Raw genomic sequence first — 18,966 nt, 5'->3', positions numbered from 1 at the left:
TACAACACCAACAGACCATTTACACCATGAAACAAAAGTCCTCAAAGTCAAGGACCACCTCGACATGAGAGGCACACAAACACTTGCCGCAGCCACCACAAACACATCACACCCACTACACTACATAGCAGAACACCCACACACACCAAGAAACATTAAAACAACACCCAAAGACCTTTATTACGCACAAATACTCTCTTCTCTTCCTCCACATCCACCAAATACCAGCCTCCGGAAACATATTCATAATCATATCACTCACCGCTCCATTAACACACTGAAAGACAACACACTGCTGCATGCCAGACCCCCTGATATCCACCCTTCTGAATCCTCTCTCCCACGAAAGGACAGAGTCCACTTGGCCAGACTGCGATGCAGCCACCACCCAGCACTTCTAAGCTACCAGAAGAGGCTGGATGACTGCATTGTGAACAGCTGCCCAGGATGTAACACTTCACCCCATACCATACAACACATAATGGAAGACTGCATTATACACAATCATGCATGCAAACAACACAACATACACTCTATAAAGGATTTGTGGGAAAACCCAGTTTCGGCTGTAGCATTCCTTGGGGAGACGGGACTGCTCGGACAGACAGTCTAGGGAACGACAACAACAACAACAACCACACAAAGACATATGCAGACCCAGATATAAAACAAGCTCTTTAAGACAGATCAAACCCAATACCCATGCCTTCATTTAAAAGACAAAAGGGGAGAACATCAGTCTGATTAATATGATAATTCAACATATTTACTTAAATTTATTATCAGACTTACTAAGGATTGTGAAGATAGGTTTTTGATAGGTTGTGATAATATAGTGGGAGATCAAAGAAACTTATTCTTAGTTACTGGATTCTGTCTGTTGCCTCCAAAATCTGTTACACTGAGGACTGAGTGTACTCCACCAACTATCCCCCCCCCCCACCAATGACATCAGCCCCAAAGAAAAAACTCTCTCAAGAGAAAGAATAAGCAGACTTGCACACCTGCTTGCAGGACATCATCCAACTCTAAGACATTTCCAACATCAACTAGGCCTGACCGCAGTATCAAACTACCCTAAATGCACCCATCACACAGAGGACACTTAACACATTGTACACTGCCCCACACTATCCTCAAACAATAATACAATATTTTTTTCTGGAGTGACTTATGGGCCTGTCCAAGGGCTGTTGCTATTACTTCGGAGCAGTGAGTCTCCTACAAGAGATACCAGGGACAACATATATATATATATATAAAACACATACCACAGGCACTTTTCCCTTTGTATGGAGATGATCCAGTCAAAGCACACACTTCAAAAACAAATAAACACCCTTTAACCATTCCTTCTACTTTCACTATTATAATATCATCAAACACACCTGTGATAAAGCATTACCTTGAGCTCAGGAGATAACATTTCTTTGTAGTTAGGCAATGGAGTTACATCCACTTTTTTTTTCTTTTTAACTTGTGGGGTATCAGGAGCTTCATTTTTCTCTTCAACAAAGTTATGATTAATTTTTTTTATGCTCTCCTGTTCCACATTTCTAGTTTTGCTGATAGGTAATACGGTTTCTACATCCTTAATCTTGCTGCTACTTGACACTATTTCTTTGTTACCTTCATCCCATGTCATATCCATTTTACTTATCCAGCCCTCATAATCATTAAGTTCTTTTGTTATCTGAACAAGTGTGTCATTACTACATGGTGGTCCACAAACTTTCAAATCACAATTTATATTACCATTACTGTCTGAATCTGGGCTGTCATCACTGCAAATATTCTCAGAACGAGGACTTTCAGAGGTTCTGAATTTTTTAGATCTAAAATGACTTGGAGACTCTGCTTCATACTGCTCAATTTTGGATTTCTGGAACTTCTCACAAACTGATTCTGAAGCCTTTGGTGACACTTGAGCATTCAGGTCTGAAGCTGCTTCTAGTTCATGGATTTCATCATCGGACTCTTTTTCAAACTTGTTTTCATTGTTTACAAATGTCTTCTCAGAAATTGGAGAGCATACAATATCTGCATCATATCCTACATTATCAAAATCATCCCATACCTTATTAATATATGACTGGTTCATATTTTCATTACTTTCACTAACTTGTGGAGAGACAATTCTTTCCTCTGGAGTGTTCATAGACATCTCTTTGTCTACTAATCCTGGTGAATGTGGTTTGGTAATAAAAGAATCACCTGGACTTTTAATGATATGCAAATATTTCCCCTCCATACCTCCTTTACTATCTTGCTTCTCTGGAGTATGAAGGCCACATTTCAAACCCTTTTCAGCAATTCTTTTTTTCTTAACAACAGATAAAAGTTCACACACACCATCCATTTTTTCAGGAGTTTTCAACTCCTCACTGGTCTTACACAATCCTTCTGCATCCTTTTTTTCATTTTCTTTACCAATTAAACCACTTAAACTAGGTTCTGGTGTATCACAATTAGTGTCTGGCATGACTGCTTTATGATCTACTTTCTTTGTTACTTTGGTATGAGTAACTGAATCTTCATCTTCCCTTATTTCCTTTCCAATAGTACATTCAGATACATACTTTTCAGTTACATACTGGTCCTTATTAGAATTCGTATGTGCTGCATAATTTTCCCAATTTTCTTGAAATAACGGTTTACTGATAGCATTCATATCATAGCATCCCTTTGTTCTTTTTTGAAATCTCCTTATAGGGGACTTAGTAAGTGAACTGCAAATATTCCTTTCAAATAAACATTTAGGACTTAGGTTTGATTTTGGTGATGCTATGAGTGGAAATGTTAATGGAGATTTTCTAGGTGTAGAAATAAAGCTGACATCACTTCCTACAGGAGATTTTTGGGGTGTTGAAATAAAGCTAACATTATCATCTGCTAGAACATTTTCATTAAAAAGATCTGGTGATCGAGTTCCATTACAATCAGTGTTACTGATACTAAAACATGTTCTACTAAGAGATTTTCTTTTATCTAAAGATGGGTTAGAAGCATCAAACACAACAGTTTCTAGTGAGGACTGACTACCATCAATACTTCTTTTTCCTTCCTTTAATTTTGGACTGCAGAGTTCAGAAGACTTACAATCATCTTCATTTTCTGGACTTGCTGGAGAGGTATGAGAAAGCTCTTTCTTTGGAGAATCTATGTACAGCTTCTGTAAATATTCTACAAGATCTTGGCATTTATATTTGAGTGCCAAATCAAACACATCCACCCAATGTAAATCTTCCTTGCTACTCAAGGAACACTGCCCAGTATATAAGAAAGACAGAAATTCAAGTGCCCCCTCATATGAGCAGTCTTCCCAGTTAACGAATCCTTGGCTTTTATGAGCTTCTTCATACAGCACTGAACACCTCACAAGCAATACAAGAAAATGTGCTGGAATTTCAATGCTCTGAGTTTTAATTCTGACATCACTACACTTACCACTTGCTAAGAGATTAGCCCAACTTTGCACAAATTTTATATTTAAAGATTTTTTGTTGGGTAAGTCAGGGTCAGGTATTTTCTCAGAAATTATCTTTTGAGATACACTACTACAAGCTTCAGTTCTCATAACCTTACAACACTTTGTTGAGACTTTTTCACATTCAACTTCAACATCATAAACACTACTATCTTTTTTATCAGTTGTTTTCCTATCTTTCGATGACAATTGACTAAGATGATTTCCACAATAACCATTCATAAAAACCCCCTTTTCACCCAATACACTATTCAATCCATCAAAGTCATTCAAAGTATTTCCCTTTTCAGGATAATTTTTATGAGTATTATAATCAATTTCAACTCCTTCTTCTGAGCATTTTGCTTCTGCACACTCATCATTTTTGTCTGATCCTTTTTCATTCTCCTTTTTGTCAATTTTGTATCCCTTCCATTCATGCAATTTTTGTTTAGGTATTTCTTTAGCCAAGAGGCAAGTTTTGTTTTCTTTACTGACATGCCCCTTTAGCAGAGAATCAGTATAATTTTCTTTATCACAAAGCAAATCTTTACCCAATAATACATCATGCTGACCTTCAAAATTCTCTACATCTTTGGACAATGGAATATCCTGAGTTTCATCAGATGACTGACTCTTTTTCATCTCATTTTTTTCATTTGAAGTTTGTGATTCTTGTGACAAGGTAGTAGTATGAGGAACATTTCCTTCATCATTATTTTGAACTGGTGAGTCACTGATATCTATCATTTCAATATCATCTTTTTCTTTTCCTGGTGACATACTTTCTGAATGTTTAATTCCTGCTTCCTTTGTATCTATGTATGAGGTATTTAACATCTCTGAACATTCTCTGTCAGTGCCACCAAATAATGACCCTTCACATTTACTGGATTCAGGCTTACAAAAAGTATCAGTTTTCTCCAATTCCTTCTGCACATTATCATGCTCAATCCAAAATCCACTTGCAGCTTCCATGGATTCATAATTTTGATCATCCAATGCTTCCCCTTCTGTGATCTGAAATGTATCCAGTTTTTCTGCAATTGTCATTTCAAATTTGTTTTGGGAAGAAAGTAATTCAGCAAGAGCTAACTGTGTGCAATGAGTTCCATTCTCAGATAAATCCAAGTTTGCTTTGCCAACTTCTTCCATGTCCTGGTCTTCTGATTCAGAATCAGAACTCTAATAAAGAAAAGAAGACAAAAATATATTAGTCAATGCCAAATAAAAGCAATTACCAATAAGAACAATTAAATATACATACCTGAATCTTAAAATTGGATAACTTAAAATTTTTCAGATGTAATGATTTGAAGAAATATGGCTCAATACACCAGAAGTGCTTTGGAAGAGGAAAATGAGTATAATTAAAAGTGAAACAGGTGGAAAGTGGAAAGGAAAATTAAGGAGGATGGAAAGTGGTGTGTGATGAAGGAAAATGGAAAACTTACAGATTTTCAAGAGAGGAAATGAAATCCATCAATCAATCTCTTGTCTTAGGTCTCTCTTGCAGGAGACTCACAGCTTCTATGTAAGACTTTGGCCACAAAGCAAGTCCATAAGTCACCCTGGTAAGAAATAATTTTTTGTTTTCTACGGATTACCTTAGGTATGGTTCACTGTAGCATAAGGTACTCTGTCTCTTCTGTGCAGGGGGTGCAGCTAGAGCAGTTTGATTCTGTGGCCAGGCATTGATACTATTCTAATGCTGGATAGGATCTTGAACACAAGCATGCCAATGGGGTTTTTATTTCTCTAGAGAGGGTGGTTGTTGGAGTGTTAAGTTTGATGGTTTGTCTTGGAAGACATTTAGTGATCTGAGTGTGTATGTGTTTTATGTGGAAGTATTGTGTGGTACAGGTAGTAAGTTCTTATATACAAGTAGAAGTTGTTGTTGTTGTTGTCGTTCCCTAGACTGTCTGTCCGAGCAGTCCCGTCTCCCCAAGGAATGCCATAGCCGAAACAGGGTTTTCCCACAAATCCTTTATAGAGCGTATGTTGTGTTGTTTGCGTGCATGATTGTGTATAATGCAGTCTTCCATTATGTGTTGTATGGTATGGGGTGAAGTGTTACATCCTGGGCAGCTGTTCACAATGCGGTCATCCAGCCTCTTCTGGTAGCTTAGCAACCACCAAATACCAGCCTCCAGAAACATATTCATAATCATATCACTCACCGCTCCATTAACACACTGAAAGACAACACACTGCTGCATGCCAGACCCCCTGATATCCACCCTTCTGAATCCTCTCTCCCACGAAAGGACAGAGTCCACTTGGCCAGACTGCGGTGCGGTCACCACCCAGCACGAGTAGAAGTTGTGGTTACTGCTACTGTTTTTTTGTTTTGTTTTTTAATTCAAGTTCAGCTGCTGATACTCGTGTAATATAATGAGATGGTTGAGTGGTGTTTAGGGTTCTAGTGTAGAACTTAGTACTGTACTTAATATTTTCATGAGACTCTATAGGAGGATTTTAGTTTTAGTGTGTACGCGTCCTATAAGGGTGGTTTTGGTACATCCTGTTATTACTCTCAATGCTGTATTTTGTATAGTTTGTACAATTTTGCTGACTGTTGGGAACCATGCTGTGGGAGTGTAGTCAAGGGCAATTCTGCTTCTCTTGGTATTCCAATGAAAAAGATAACTTTAATCTTGGTTTGCTTAGACTGGAATATACAGGGGACTTATGACAGGTACCTGCATGTGGTGGTCCTGCATGATAGGCATTGAAGCTGCCCATTTTCAAAACCCATCAACCCCTTCACCTCCATCAGGAGGTAAAGCCCTGAGAGGCTGACATTTGGTCTCTGTTCTGGGTCCAAGATCTCTATCAATCACTTTGGTATGATGACATCTTTGTAGGCATCATGCACGAGTGGGTATACAAGGATGCTGCCATGGATGTCTTGATGGGTAAAAGCCGACAAGAGCCATCAACAGCCGACAAGAGCTGACAACAGGCCCAAAAATGCCGACAAATGACTGTATTGCTAATAAAATAACTTGTTTTCAATTCTAGTGTTATATTTCATTGCTGTACGAAGATTTGACACATTTGAATGAACAGATCTTGTAATATATCAAGTTTAGATTGCCGACAACACACTGGACTTGTCGGCCACCATCTTAGCTGGGTCTCACTAATTACTGACCAAAACAGCCCATAACCGACCAAACCCGACTAAGGACAGTAAATTCGTAGCTATGGTTGGTAATTTTACAGAGGCTAAAAACGTAACTTCTCTTTGATCAAAGTACATAAAAATTACACATTTTAAAGAAAATAGTTCAAATAATGCAACCATATGCTAATTTTTTACAGTATTCGTAGCTGTGGTTGGTTATTTTGCAGAAGCTAAAAACATAACTTCTCTTTGATCAAATTCCATGAAAATCACACATTTTAAAGAAAATAGTTCAAATAATTCAGCTATATGCAATCTATTACACTAATAACATAATAGTAAGAAACTTAATAGAGTGTAGTTTGAACCATACCACCAGTGATCATATATGGCTGGCAGGCTGGACGGTATTCGTAGCTGTGGTTGTTAATATTGGAGACGCTAAAAACATAAGTTCTCTTTGATCAAATTACATGAAAATCACACATTTTAAAGAAAATAGTTCAAATAATGCAACCATATGCTATTTTTTACATAAAATTGTGCATTTGAGCAAAAACCGTCCTTGGTCGGGTTTGGTCGGTTATGGTCTGTTTTGGTCGGTAATTAGTGAGACCCAGCTAAGGTGGCGGCCGACAAGTCCAGTGTGTTGTCGGCAAACTAAACTTGATATATTACAAGATCTGTTCATTCAAATGTGCCAAATCTTCGTACAGCAATAAAATATAACACAAAGAATTGAAAACAAGTTATTTTATTAGCAATACAGTTATTTGTTGGAATTTTTTGGCCTGTTGTCGGCTCTTGTTGGCTTTTACCATGACCGGTCTTGATTATATATATATTTTTGTAGTTGTACACGAGTTACCCCTAGATTCTGTGAACTAATTTGATCACATTTTCTGTGTTTATTATAATTCAGTGAAAGAGAACAAGTAATACAGCAGTGACTTTATATTCTATAATGCGAGTAGTGTGATGAATTGTACATATGGCAGCCGATGCTGCATGTGAGAATCTGACTTGTACTGAAATGGTTAACTTCAATGGTATTTCTTGAACTTTTTCGAACATGGGGAGTGACGACTGATTTGCTTTCCTCTTCTTACCACTTTCAGCCAGTGACACAGGGACAGTCCTACATGGTTACAACACAGACAACAGTCTAATGTTTCTTCACAGAGAGATTTATGGGAGGTTCAGAGGACTGTTGCCAGCCATTGTGAAGCTGTGGGTTTTCCAACAAGTGAGGCTTGAGGCAAAAATTGATTGACTGATTGGAATTTACAGTAGTGGTGTGATCATCACACCAGACATAAAAAAGATAAAATACAAATTATTCTAGAGCTGGCTGATAAGACATATGAGGAAAGACTGGAAAAACTAGGAATTCTTACTTTGAAACAGCAAAGAGAGGTGATGCAATACTATCTATATCAGAAAAAGAAATAGAAAAAAATGGACAAAGAAGATCTGTTGGCATGGGATGAAAGAACAAGAGGTCATAGTAAGAAATTTAGATAGACTGCCTTAGCATAGCTTTCCACCTAGATGCATAAATTTAAGGAAGAGATTATAAAGCCATCTAAGAATTTTATTCAAAAGTTTGATAAATGGAGATAAAGAGATGAGATCACATGAGCCAAGCTCCACCCATATATGCTACAACAAGGTTTATACTTCACAAAGAATGATGAACATTTTGTTTGTCTTCCCCATTGAAAAATGACCAGGAATAATGGCAAGTTATCATTCCACTATCACAGGCTATCTTCAAATGAAAGACATACACAACAATAACCCTCCAAAATAAGGGTGGTTTCTTTTTCTTACCACAGTCATTTTGGTTGTATTCAATCTTCCTGGGATCTGTGAAAGTCTTTTGAAGAGTCTTCCTACCACTAACTGCTTTGGCTTGATAAAATCTTGTAAATCAGGAACAAAATAACTTTCTAGTTCTTCTTCTGCAGTTTGATTAGATACATCCCACAGACTTGAATGCTGAATTAACAAGAAAAGAAGGGAAAAATTTTGATAAAATTCTCATGACATGCATCTACAAGTTAAAATATGAGACACAGATACAGATAATTTTACATAAAATACAAGGCTACTATGTACTAATTCTGCAAGAACTCTGGGCATATGTCAAAAGAAAACTTCCTTAGAACTCTATCTATATCTATATTCCAAGGGCTTTTCCCCTCTTACAAGGTGGGTAGCAAGTTAAAAAGCACACACCCACTCCCATCCACCACCTTTTCTTCCCTCTCATCTTAATTTGTCATGGATGATGGGTCATCCCTGTATCCCACCCACTGCTCTGGGTCAGAAGCAGTGTAGCAAGACACAGTACATTCCACAAGGCTGCTTTATTTAATCAATGATCCCCTCCTTCACCATACCCTCATGCAGAATAAGAGAAGATGAAGAGAAATCCTTTTGGGCTGTGTCAATATATCATTTATACATAACCCCTCCCATCATCTCCCTCCCTTGTATGACATTATCATCTGTACACAGCCATTCTCCACTCACCCTTACCTCCTGCCCTTTCCTCCCTCTCATCTTAGCTCCTCATGGATGATGGGTCATCCCTGTATCCTGCCCACTACCTTGGGTAAGAAGCAATGTAGCAAGCCACACTACATCCACAACAAGGCTGCTCCATTTAACCAACGAGCACCCCTCCCTCTCCATACCCTCATGAAGAAAGAGAGAAGATGGGGAGAAATCCCTTTGGGCTGCGTCAAAATATCATTCATCCATAACTACTCCCTACCCCACCAATCCCACTCCCTTGCATCACATTATCATCTATACACAGCCATTCTCCACTTACTCCTATCGCCTGCCTTCTCCCTTCCTTACTCAACATTCTCCTCTTACTCGTTGCCTTTCACCCCATCCATCCATCTTATCCTCGATCATCCCCTCCACCTCTGCCTTCAAAATATCATTCCTGCCTTCTCCCTTCCTTACTCAACATTCTCCTCTTACTCACTGCCTTTCACCCCATCCATCCATCTTATCCTCGATCATCCCCTCCACCTCTGCCTTCCACTAATCTTTCTTCACTCATGCTTTTTATGTGTCCAATCCATCCCAATACTCTCTCATCAGTCCTATCTGCCATCTCCTTTTCTATCCCCACTCACCTTCTTGTTTCTCACTCTATCCAACCTAATAGCCCCTGACATTTCATCTCAAACACATTTAAATTTCTCCTCTCTGCCTCTCTAACTTCCAAGTCTCTGCCCCATACAATGCTGTTATCACCCCTTTATATGTCCTCTCTGCATCCATTCCCAAATGCCTATTTCTTATAAGACTTTTTAATCCCCCAATGCATTTACACTGGGGTCTTGCAATTCTACAAGGGTTAGGGTGGTTTTTGAAGTGTTGAAATGCAAATCATCTCCATCTTAGCAGTTTTTCTACAAAGATGGAAGCAATTTATCATTTGAAAAAAATCACATTTTGACACCTTGAAAACAGCCCTAAACTTGTCAAATTGTGAGACCCCAGGGTACTTATTTCTCTCAGTCTACAGTTTACCTCTACTCCTCCCTTTCCTGCCACATGTGACCCCAAATACTTAAAACTATCCACTTCCTCCAGCCTCTCTCCTTTAAGACTTACATCACTCACTGCCATCCTCTTCCTTTATATCTCATTACTTTATTCTTACCCACATTTACCTTTAACTTTCTATTGTATACATTCCCAAATCCTGACACTAACTCCATCAATCCCTCTGACCCTAACACAAGCACAGTGTTATCAGCAAACAACTGGTTCACCTTCCACTTTCTCCATTTTCTTTAACCATCCCCAGTCCCCTGCCCATTACCCTTGCATTCACCTTCCACACTGCCCTGGCCATGTACACATTGAACAGCCATAGCAACATGATACATTCCTGATGCAGTCCCACCTTTTCCTCAAACCACATGCTCTCTCCATTTCCAAATCTAACACAAGCTCTTCTACCCTCATAAGAACTCTTGACTGTTCTTAACAGATTTCCCCTAGTCCCACATATCTGCAAAACCTTCCACAGTGCCTTCCTGTCTACCCTGTCAAAAGGCTTTTCCAAATCCATAAAGGCCCAAAAAACATCCTTACATTTTGCTAAAGCTTTCTCATATATGTCTTACCACAAAAATCTGATTCCCACAACCCCTACTTTTCCTAAACAAATACACTCAACATACTAATCCCTATGGAACAACTACACACATTTGTTCCCTTTTCCCCTGTAGGTGGTACTATACAGGCACTCCTTCAGCACTCTACCCTCCCTTGGGCACATATTAAACAACTTCACTAGCCAATCCACTATTACTGTACCTCCCTTCTTTAGACACTCCACATACCACCCATCTAACCCAGGTGCCTTACCTGCTCTCATCATTTTCAAAACTACTTGTACCTCATCTTTTCTTATTTCTTCTCCATTTTCGTCTCCCATCAAAGCCATTTTTTTCTAGCACCTCCCACTGCTACCACCAATCCCTCCCTATCCTCCTCCACATTCAACAGCTCTCTATAATACTCTGTAGATCTTCCCCTTACTGCTTCCTCTTCAGTTAACATCTGTAAATCTGTGTCTTTTACCTTTTCTTCTCTCCTAGACTCAGCTCCCCTTCCTCTCTTAACCTCCTTCCAAAACATCTTTTTATTACTTTCAAACTTTTCTGTCATATTCCTACCACATTTTACATCTATTCTCCTTTTTGTCTTCTTTATCTTATGTTTTGCTTCTCTTCTTTTTTTCTTTGTACTTCTTGAATGTTTCTTTTTTAGGGAAAATAGATTCATATGTTTCAGTTGGTTTTCGTATGATTTATTTCTGATATTTGGAATCAGTTTTGTGGCTTGCCATTGTACTTTTTCCAATCTGTCAATGTCTTTATGAGATTCAGTGACCATATGGATACAGCATATTCCAAATGGGGATGAACTAACAATTTATAAAGCATGATCTATATATATATATACATACATACATATACCAAGGCTTTTTCCCTCTTACAAGGGAGGTAGCCAAAAAGGAAAAGGCATAAAATCATTCCCACCCATTCCATCCCTCAATACACTCCACACCCCTCCACCCTCCCTCTTATCTTAGCACCTCCTGGATGACGGGTCATCCCTGCACCTTGTCCACTGTCCTGGGTCAGAAGCAGTGTCGCCAGACACAGCACATCCACAGCAAGGCTGCTTCATTAAATCGGCGACCCCCCTCTCCGTCCCCCCATGCATAAAAGGAGAAGACGGGGAGAAATCCCTTTGGGCTGCGTCAAATTTTGCTCACACATACTACCTCACCCCCCATCCCCCCGCCCATTCCATCTCATGCATCACAACATCATCCATATACAACCATTCTCCATTCACCCCTGTCTTCTGTCCTCTCTTGTCCTTCCTCAACAGACATTCACCTCTTCCTCAAAGCCTCCTTCACCCCATCCATCCACCTCATCCTAGGATGTCCCCTCATGTTCACGCCCTTCACATCTGCCTTCCATACCTCTTTTACTAGTCTTTCTTCACTCATTCTTTCCATGTGTCCAAACCATCCTAATACTCTTTCATCAACCCTATCTCCCAACTCCCTTTCCACCCCCATTCTTCTCCTCATCTCCTCAAAAAAGTATATATATATACTTGACTTTCTTTCCTAAACACTGTGTTGGCTATCATCAACTCTCTAAACACATCTTCATCATCAATTCTCCACTATGGTTTTTACCTGGTACTCCACACTTCCCAACAATTCTGTCCATTGGTTCATCCTCTACTCTAGCACTGAGATCTCCCAATACTACTACATTGACATTTCTCTCTAAGCACTCACTTAAATCTATCCAAAAATCCTCCCTTTCCTCGATACTCTTCTCACTACCTGGTCCATATACACTTACAATAACTGACAAAATATATTATATAATTATATCCTCACTTAAAGAAGGAAAAGTACCATTGGACTGGAAAAAAGCAAACATTGTACCAATTTATAAGGGAGGTGATAAGGAAGATCCATCTAACTACAGACCGGTCTCACTAACAAGCACAATAGCAAAAATTTGTGAAAGAGTGATCAAAAACAGATGGGTTAAATACCTGGAAGAAAAATCTATACTGAACCCAAATCAATTTGGATTTAGACAAGGGAGATCCTGTACAACAAATCTGATCTGCTTTTACTCAAGATTAGTAGACATAATACAAGAAAGAGATGGATGGGCAGACTGTGCTTTTCTGGACCTGCAAAAGGCATTTGATAAGGTACCTCATAGGAAACTAATAAATAAGATAGAGTCAAAAGGTGGCATCAGAGGAAAATTATTGGAATGGATGAAAGACTTCCTGATTGGGAGGAAAATGAGAGTTGTAATTAGAGAAAAATTCTCCAACTGGGAAGAAGTAAAAAGCGGTGTCCCACAAGGATCAGTACTGGCCCCGATCATGTTCGCTGTATACATTAATGACATGAATGAAGGCGTGGAGTGCTATATAATTTTTTTTGCAGATGATGCAAAATTACTTAAGAAGGTAAAAACGGAAGAGGACTGCAACTCATTGCAACAAGATCTGGACACAATATGGAATTGGACTCAAAAGTGGGAAGTAAAATTCAATATTAAGAAATGCAGTATAATGGAATTTGGAAAGAGTAGAAACAGAATATCAAAAGATTACAGAATTGGGAGAAAAAAAAAAAAAAAAAAAAAAAAAAAAAAACTATGAAAAAGACCTTAGAGTAATGATTGGAAAGGACATGAAACCAGATAAGCATATAAATAAGATGTTCGGAGAAACCTATAACTTATTGAGAGCAATCAAAGTGGCATTTACTTATATGGACGAAGAAATGATAAGGAAAATACTACATACATATACCAAGGCTTTTTCCTCCTTACTAAGGAGGTAGCCAAAAAGGAAAAGGCACAAAATCATTCCCACCCATTCCATCCCTGAAAACACTCCACACCCCTCCACCCTCCCTCCCATCTTAGCACCTCCTAGATGACGGGTCATCCCTGCACCCTGTCCACTGCCCTGGGTCAGAAGCAGTGTCGCAAGACACAGCACATCCACAGCAAGGCTGCTTCATTAAATTGGCGACCCCCCCTCTCCGTCCCCCCATATAAAGGTGAGGACGGGGAGAAATCCCTTCGGGCAGCGTCAAAATTTTGCTCACACACACTACACTAATAAGACCAAAACTTGAGTACACAGCATCACTTTGGACACCCAGTACCAAAAAGAATATTAAGAAACTAGAAAGATTACAAAGAGCGACAACCAAACTAGCACCAACACTCGCCGAACTAACATATGAGCGAAGACTATCCAAATTGAACCTACCAACTCTGGAACAAAGAAGAGAAAGAGGAGATTTGCTAACTATCTACAGAATAATGAAAGGAATGGAAGTTTTAGACAGGAACGACCTATTAGTGTGGGAAAACGGTAAAACAAGAGGACACGGAAAAAAATTGAAAAAGGATAGTTATAGAAAAAACTTGAAAAGGAACAGTTTCCCACACAGAGCGATAAATACATGGAACAAATTAGACAATAAAACAGTATGTGCTAACACTATACAAGATTTTAAGATAAAACTTGATGCGGAGAGATACAAAAACGGGTCACCACGAGCATAGCTCCCCTCCCGTATATTACAACTAGGTAAATACATCTCCCTTCCCAGTTTCACCTTCATCCACAGCAATCTTGAAGAAACCTCCTTCCACTCCACCACATGATTACCTATCTCCTCACAAGTAGAGTCATCCCTTCCCTTCCTCCTCCTCTCCTCACTCCTGACATCCTCTCCACTATTAATCCAAACTCAAAATCACCCTTCCTTTTCAACTGTTCCACTTAATGCCAATACATCCATCTTCCTACTCACAAACATACTGCCCATTTTTTCTCTTTTACTTTCATCTGTACCACACCCATGCACATTAAAAGACCCAAACCTTAGGGTTCTGGGCAGAGAACTTTTCCCAGACCCTCTTATGCCTTGACTTCTAGTAGGAATATACCCCTTAGGATTACAGAGGGCAGGATGCCAAGTCCCATCACTCTCTCTGTTTTAGCCGCCTTTCATGACCTGAGTGGGAAAATTTGGTGGCAGTATTATTTCTTCCTCCTATCATGGGACAAAGGCATAAATGGAAATATATACTCAAAAAAAGTGGTACATGACAGCATTAAGAGAGGGGGGACAGTATAATGAAGGGAAAGTTGCAGTACAGTAAAGTAACATAATTTCTCTTTGAATAGATATTTCCTCTATCACAGACAAAATGAAGTGTGGCTATGGTCTGTAGGGGCACCCCACATAGCCTCTATAGTATTGTCTGCATGTTACTGAGCAAAATATACCACACAATAATGTGCAGGCAAAACCCCTGATGGGAAAAATAAACAAAATAAACAGTAAACATGAATCTGTAATACATTCCTTAACATAATAGAACATCAGAATATCAACCTTCATGTGATGGGATATGGACAGCCCTTGACCCCAGAGATGCTCATATGGGATTGATGATCAAATAAGTTTTACTTGTGTATGACGTGTGGTGTCAATTGGGGCATGTTTGACTGAGGTGAGTGCTTTTCCCCTTACAAGGTGGGTGGCAAGCAAAGGCATGCACCCAACCTTCACCCATCCCACACCTGTCCAAGAACCATTTGTTGTCCCTTTTATCTTAGCTCCTTGTGAAAGAAGTCATTCCTATCTCCTGCCCAGTACTTGGTGACCCTCCCCACTTATCCACTCAAGAATCTATATATATATATATATATATATATATATATATATATATACCAAAGGCTTGAGTGAGGTTGCTACTCAAGAATACAAAGCAGGTAATAAATCCATTTGGGCTGTGTCAATTTGTCATCCATTCACAACCTCTCTCCAATCACACCAATCTTTAGCTCTCCCTTCCCTGCTTGACAGACCTTCCCCTTACACCCAAGGCCCACTCTCCCATCTGTACATCCCATTCTCAGTCTTCCCATTACATTCACTACATCTATGCCTTCCACACTCTTTTGCTAGTTTTTCTTCACTCATTCTTTATTTGTGCCCAAACCATTCCAGTATTTGTTGATCAACTCTATGTGCCAACCCTCTTTCCATCCACTCTCTGATTTACCTCTGCATTTCTCATTCTACTGATATTCAAACTCCACCATACTTCGCAAATACATTTAAACTCCTTTCTGCCTCCCTGAAAATCCAAGTCTCAGCCCCAGTGTTGTATGCAAATCACAACTCATACAGCCCTGTCTTTGCATTCATCCCCAAATACCTATTTTTCATGACCTTTTTCATTCCAACTTGCATGTTATTCTATAATTCACCTCCACCTTAATTTCTCTATTCCCTGCTACAAGTGACCCATATTACTTAAAATTCTTATCTTTCTTCAGCCCTTCTCCTAGACTTACCTCCAACTCACTATAAACCCCTCTCCCCTTGTTCATCTCATCACCTTACTTTCAGATTTCTCTTCATTACCATATCACCTCTCCCTCCTTCAATGTGGGTGTTCCCAGTTTTTCCAGTTCCTCCTATATTCTACCAGCCATGCTTGGGATCATTTTGGTTGTTAATCTTTTTATTATATTTTTTCAAGAGAGAACTGTTAGTGTTTCTTGTTTGAGAATCATGGGGAGGGCCAATACATACTTCATAGCCAACTGTCTGTGCCAGTAATCACAAAGATGGTACCCAAAACAACAAGTGTGTCTCATTGTGGTCACTGGTCCAATATATTCAACCTTGGCATAATAAAATATCCTTTTCTTCAATTTCATGTGCCTCGGTGGGAGCACATACTGCAATAACAGAGATGAAGCACAAGGTGTGCTTCAGCCTCATCTATATATTCTCATCAACAAGAGTGTACTGTGGTTGGCTAAATATACTTAAAGCTACTCCCACGAAATTGGACCCTATATCTGTAGCTCATCCAGAAGCAGGTATAACCCTCACTATAGATATCACAACTGTTTGGTCTTCTCATCTAGGAGAGAGCCATTATATCCAATCTAAACTTCCTGAGCTACACCCATAAAAAATATTTTTATCATCCACGTGCCTTCACAGAAAGTCCACTGGAGGTTCACCCCAGGCCTACCTTGATGTGTTTGTGCCTTATTTGCAACATTCCAGCAATCAACACAGTAGGCTTGGTGATTTAGACAGGGGCAGGTTGCAAGTCCATCCCCACCATAAGCATCATGTATAGGTGCCATAAATATATAGTCTAAGATTTGCCCTTCCATGATCCCACCCACAACTATGCCCAATGAAGGGAGACTAGGATTTAATTATACATCTTAACCCAATATTACTTGGGGTTGTGAGAGAATATATGCATCCACCACCTTGGCACTAGGGGAGACAGCTCCAGAATGTGCAGTATTGACGCAAGTGTTTAGCGGCTTGACTCAGGGCATATCTAACTCAAAGTTTCAAGTCATGCAACCCAGCTGCCTCTCAAGGGCCACTTGTCCTGGCCTGAATAGAGGACCAAAGAAGCAAGCTGCTATTCCCAGGAGGTACCTCAGTGCAACCACAGCATTGGGACATCACTCAGTCGGCTCTGCAGGGATACCATGCATAACCAACACAAATGTTTGTGACTCATAATGGGGTTGGATGGTCACTGCTTCACAGAGTTCATCTGCCCATTCAATAGCTTTCTTTTGTCTCTAGACATCCAACACACCTTCCTGACTGGGAAAAGACCAGTGAGGGTGCTGGTTTAGTCACCAACAGTTTGACCATGTAGAACTACACTTGCGATCCTCTAATCCACCAAAACAGTTCTCTCCCTTAGACACATATTAAATTATCTCACCAGCCATTCCATTATAATCACTCTACCTGTTGTCAAACACTGCACATGACAACCATCTAACCCATGTGCCTTCCAGCTTTCAACTCTTTCTATGTTATCTGTATCTCCTTTTTCTCTGTAGCTCTGTTATTTTTCTCTCCTATCAGTCACCATCCCAGCATCATCTACTCTATATTCAACAATTCCTTGAAAGATTCTGCTCATCTTTCTGTCAGTCTTCACTTCCACTAAAAACTGTCCATCTCCTCCCTTTACCTTTTCCTCTCTACCCAACTCACCTCCCTGTACTTCTTTCAGTTCCTTACAAAATATATATTTTTAAAATTCTCAGTCAAACTCATACCCAATCTCATATTAGGTTTTCTCCTAACCACCCTCATCTTGTTTTGCCTCTAACCTCCCTCATCTTGTTTTGTCTCTAACCTTTTTACTCTCATATGCTTCCTTGTTTCTTCTCTGCAACCATTTCTTATATATGTACACTTTTTTCTGCTACCAGTGCCCTCACCTTTTCATTCAACATTCACTGCTTTTCCTGTTGCTTCCACCCATTCTCTTCATTACATGCATTATCTTAGCACATTTCAGTACTTTTTCCTTGAAATGCATTCATTCTTCCTCTACTTCCACTCTTTCACTACATTCCATAACTCAGTTTTCCCTAATATTTTTCCTCTTTCCCTTTCATTCAACTAATATTTTTCAGCATCTCTCTTCCTCTATCCTTTCTCTTTTCACCACTTTACTTCCACTATGAACCTCTCTTCCACAAGGTGATAATCAGACATTCCACTGCTGTCTCCCCAAAACACATTCATATGTGCACTCTTGAGATTACTGTGTGATCCATTAAAACTCAACTACCCTCCCACCAACCACCTTAGCCCAAGTGCACTTGTTTCTTTTCATTCTTAAACACTAGTCGTTACCATCATTTCTCTTTAAATACATACATACATATACATATACCAAGGCTTTTTCCCCCTTACAAGGGAGGTAGCCAAAAAGAAAAAGGCATAAAATCATTCCCACCCATTCCATCCCTCAATACACTCCACACCCCTCCACCCTCCCTCTTATCTTAGCACCTCCTTGATGACAGGTCATCCCTGCATCTTGTCCACTGCCCTGGGTCAGAAGCAGTGTCGCCAGACACAGCACATCCACAGCAAGGCCGCTTCATTAAATCGGTGACCCCCCCTCTCCGTCCCCCCTTGCATAAAAGGAGAAGATGGGGAGAAATCCCTTCAGGCTGCGTCAAATTTTGCTCACACATACTACCTCACCCATTCCACCTCATGCATCACAACATCATCAATATACAACCATTCTCCATTCACCCCTATCTTCTGTCCTCTCCCATCCTTCCTCAACAGACATTCCCCTCTTCCCCAAAGCCCCCTTCACCCCATCCATCCACCTCATCCTAGGACGTCCCCTCATGTTCACTCCCTCCACATCTGCCTTCC

General features: G+C 39.7%; 1 protein-coding gene across 4 annotated transcripts in view; it reads right to left on the bottom strand.

Moving 5' to 3' along the window:
- The window catches only part of mus312 (mutagen-sensitive 312), a 94,482-nt gene that overhangs the window by 40,048 nt on the left and 35,468 nt on the right, over positions 1-18,966 (bottom strand). For all 4 annotated transcript variants that reach the window (XM_076198830.1, XM_076198831.1, XM_076198829.1 and 1 more), the window contains 2 exons: positions 8,430-8,597; positions 1,406-4,651 (listed from right to left, as the gene is read on the bottom strand). In XM_076198830.1, coding sequence (XP_076054945.1) covers positions 1,406-4,651; positions 8,430-8,597 — 3,414 coding nt within the window. The remainder of the gene's footprint in view (positions 1-1,405; positions 4,652-8,429; positions 8,598-18,966) is intronic.

This window comes from Oratosquilla oratoria, chromosome 15, assembly GCF_046742065.1.
Source record: "Oratosquilla oratoria isolate Oo_2021 chromosome 15, ASM4674206v1, whole genome shotgun sequence".
Lineage (NCBI taxonomy): Eukaryota > Metazoa > Arthropoda > Malacostraca > Stomatopoda > Squillidae > Oratosquilla > Oratosquilla oratoria.
This window is presented reverse-complemented; position numbering and strand designations above follow the sequence as displayed.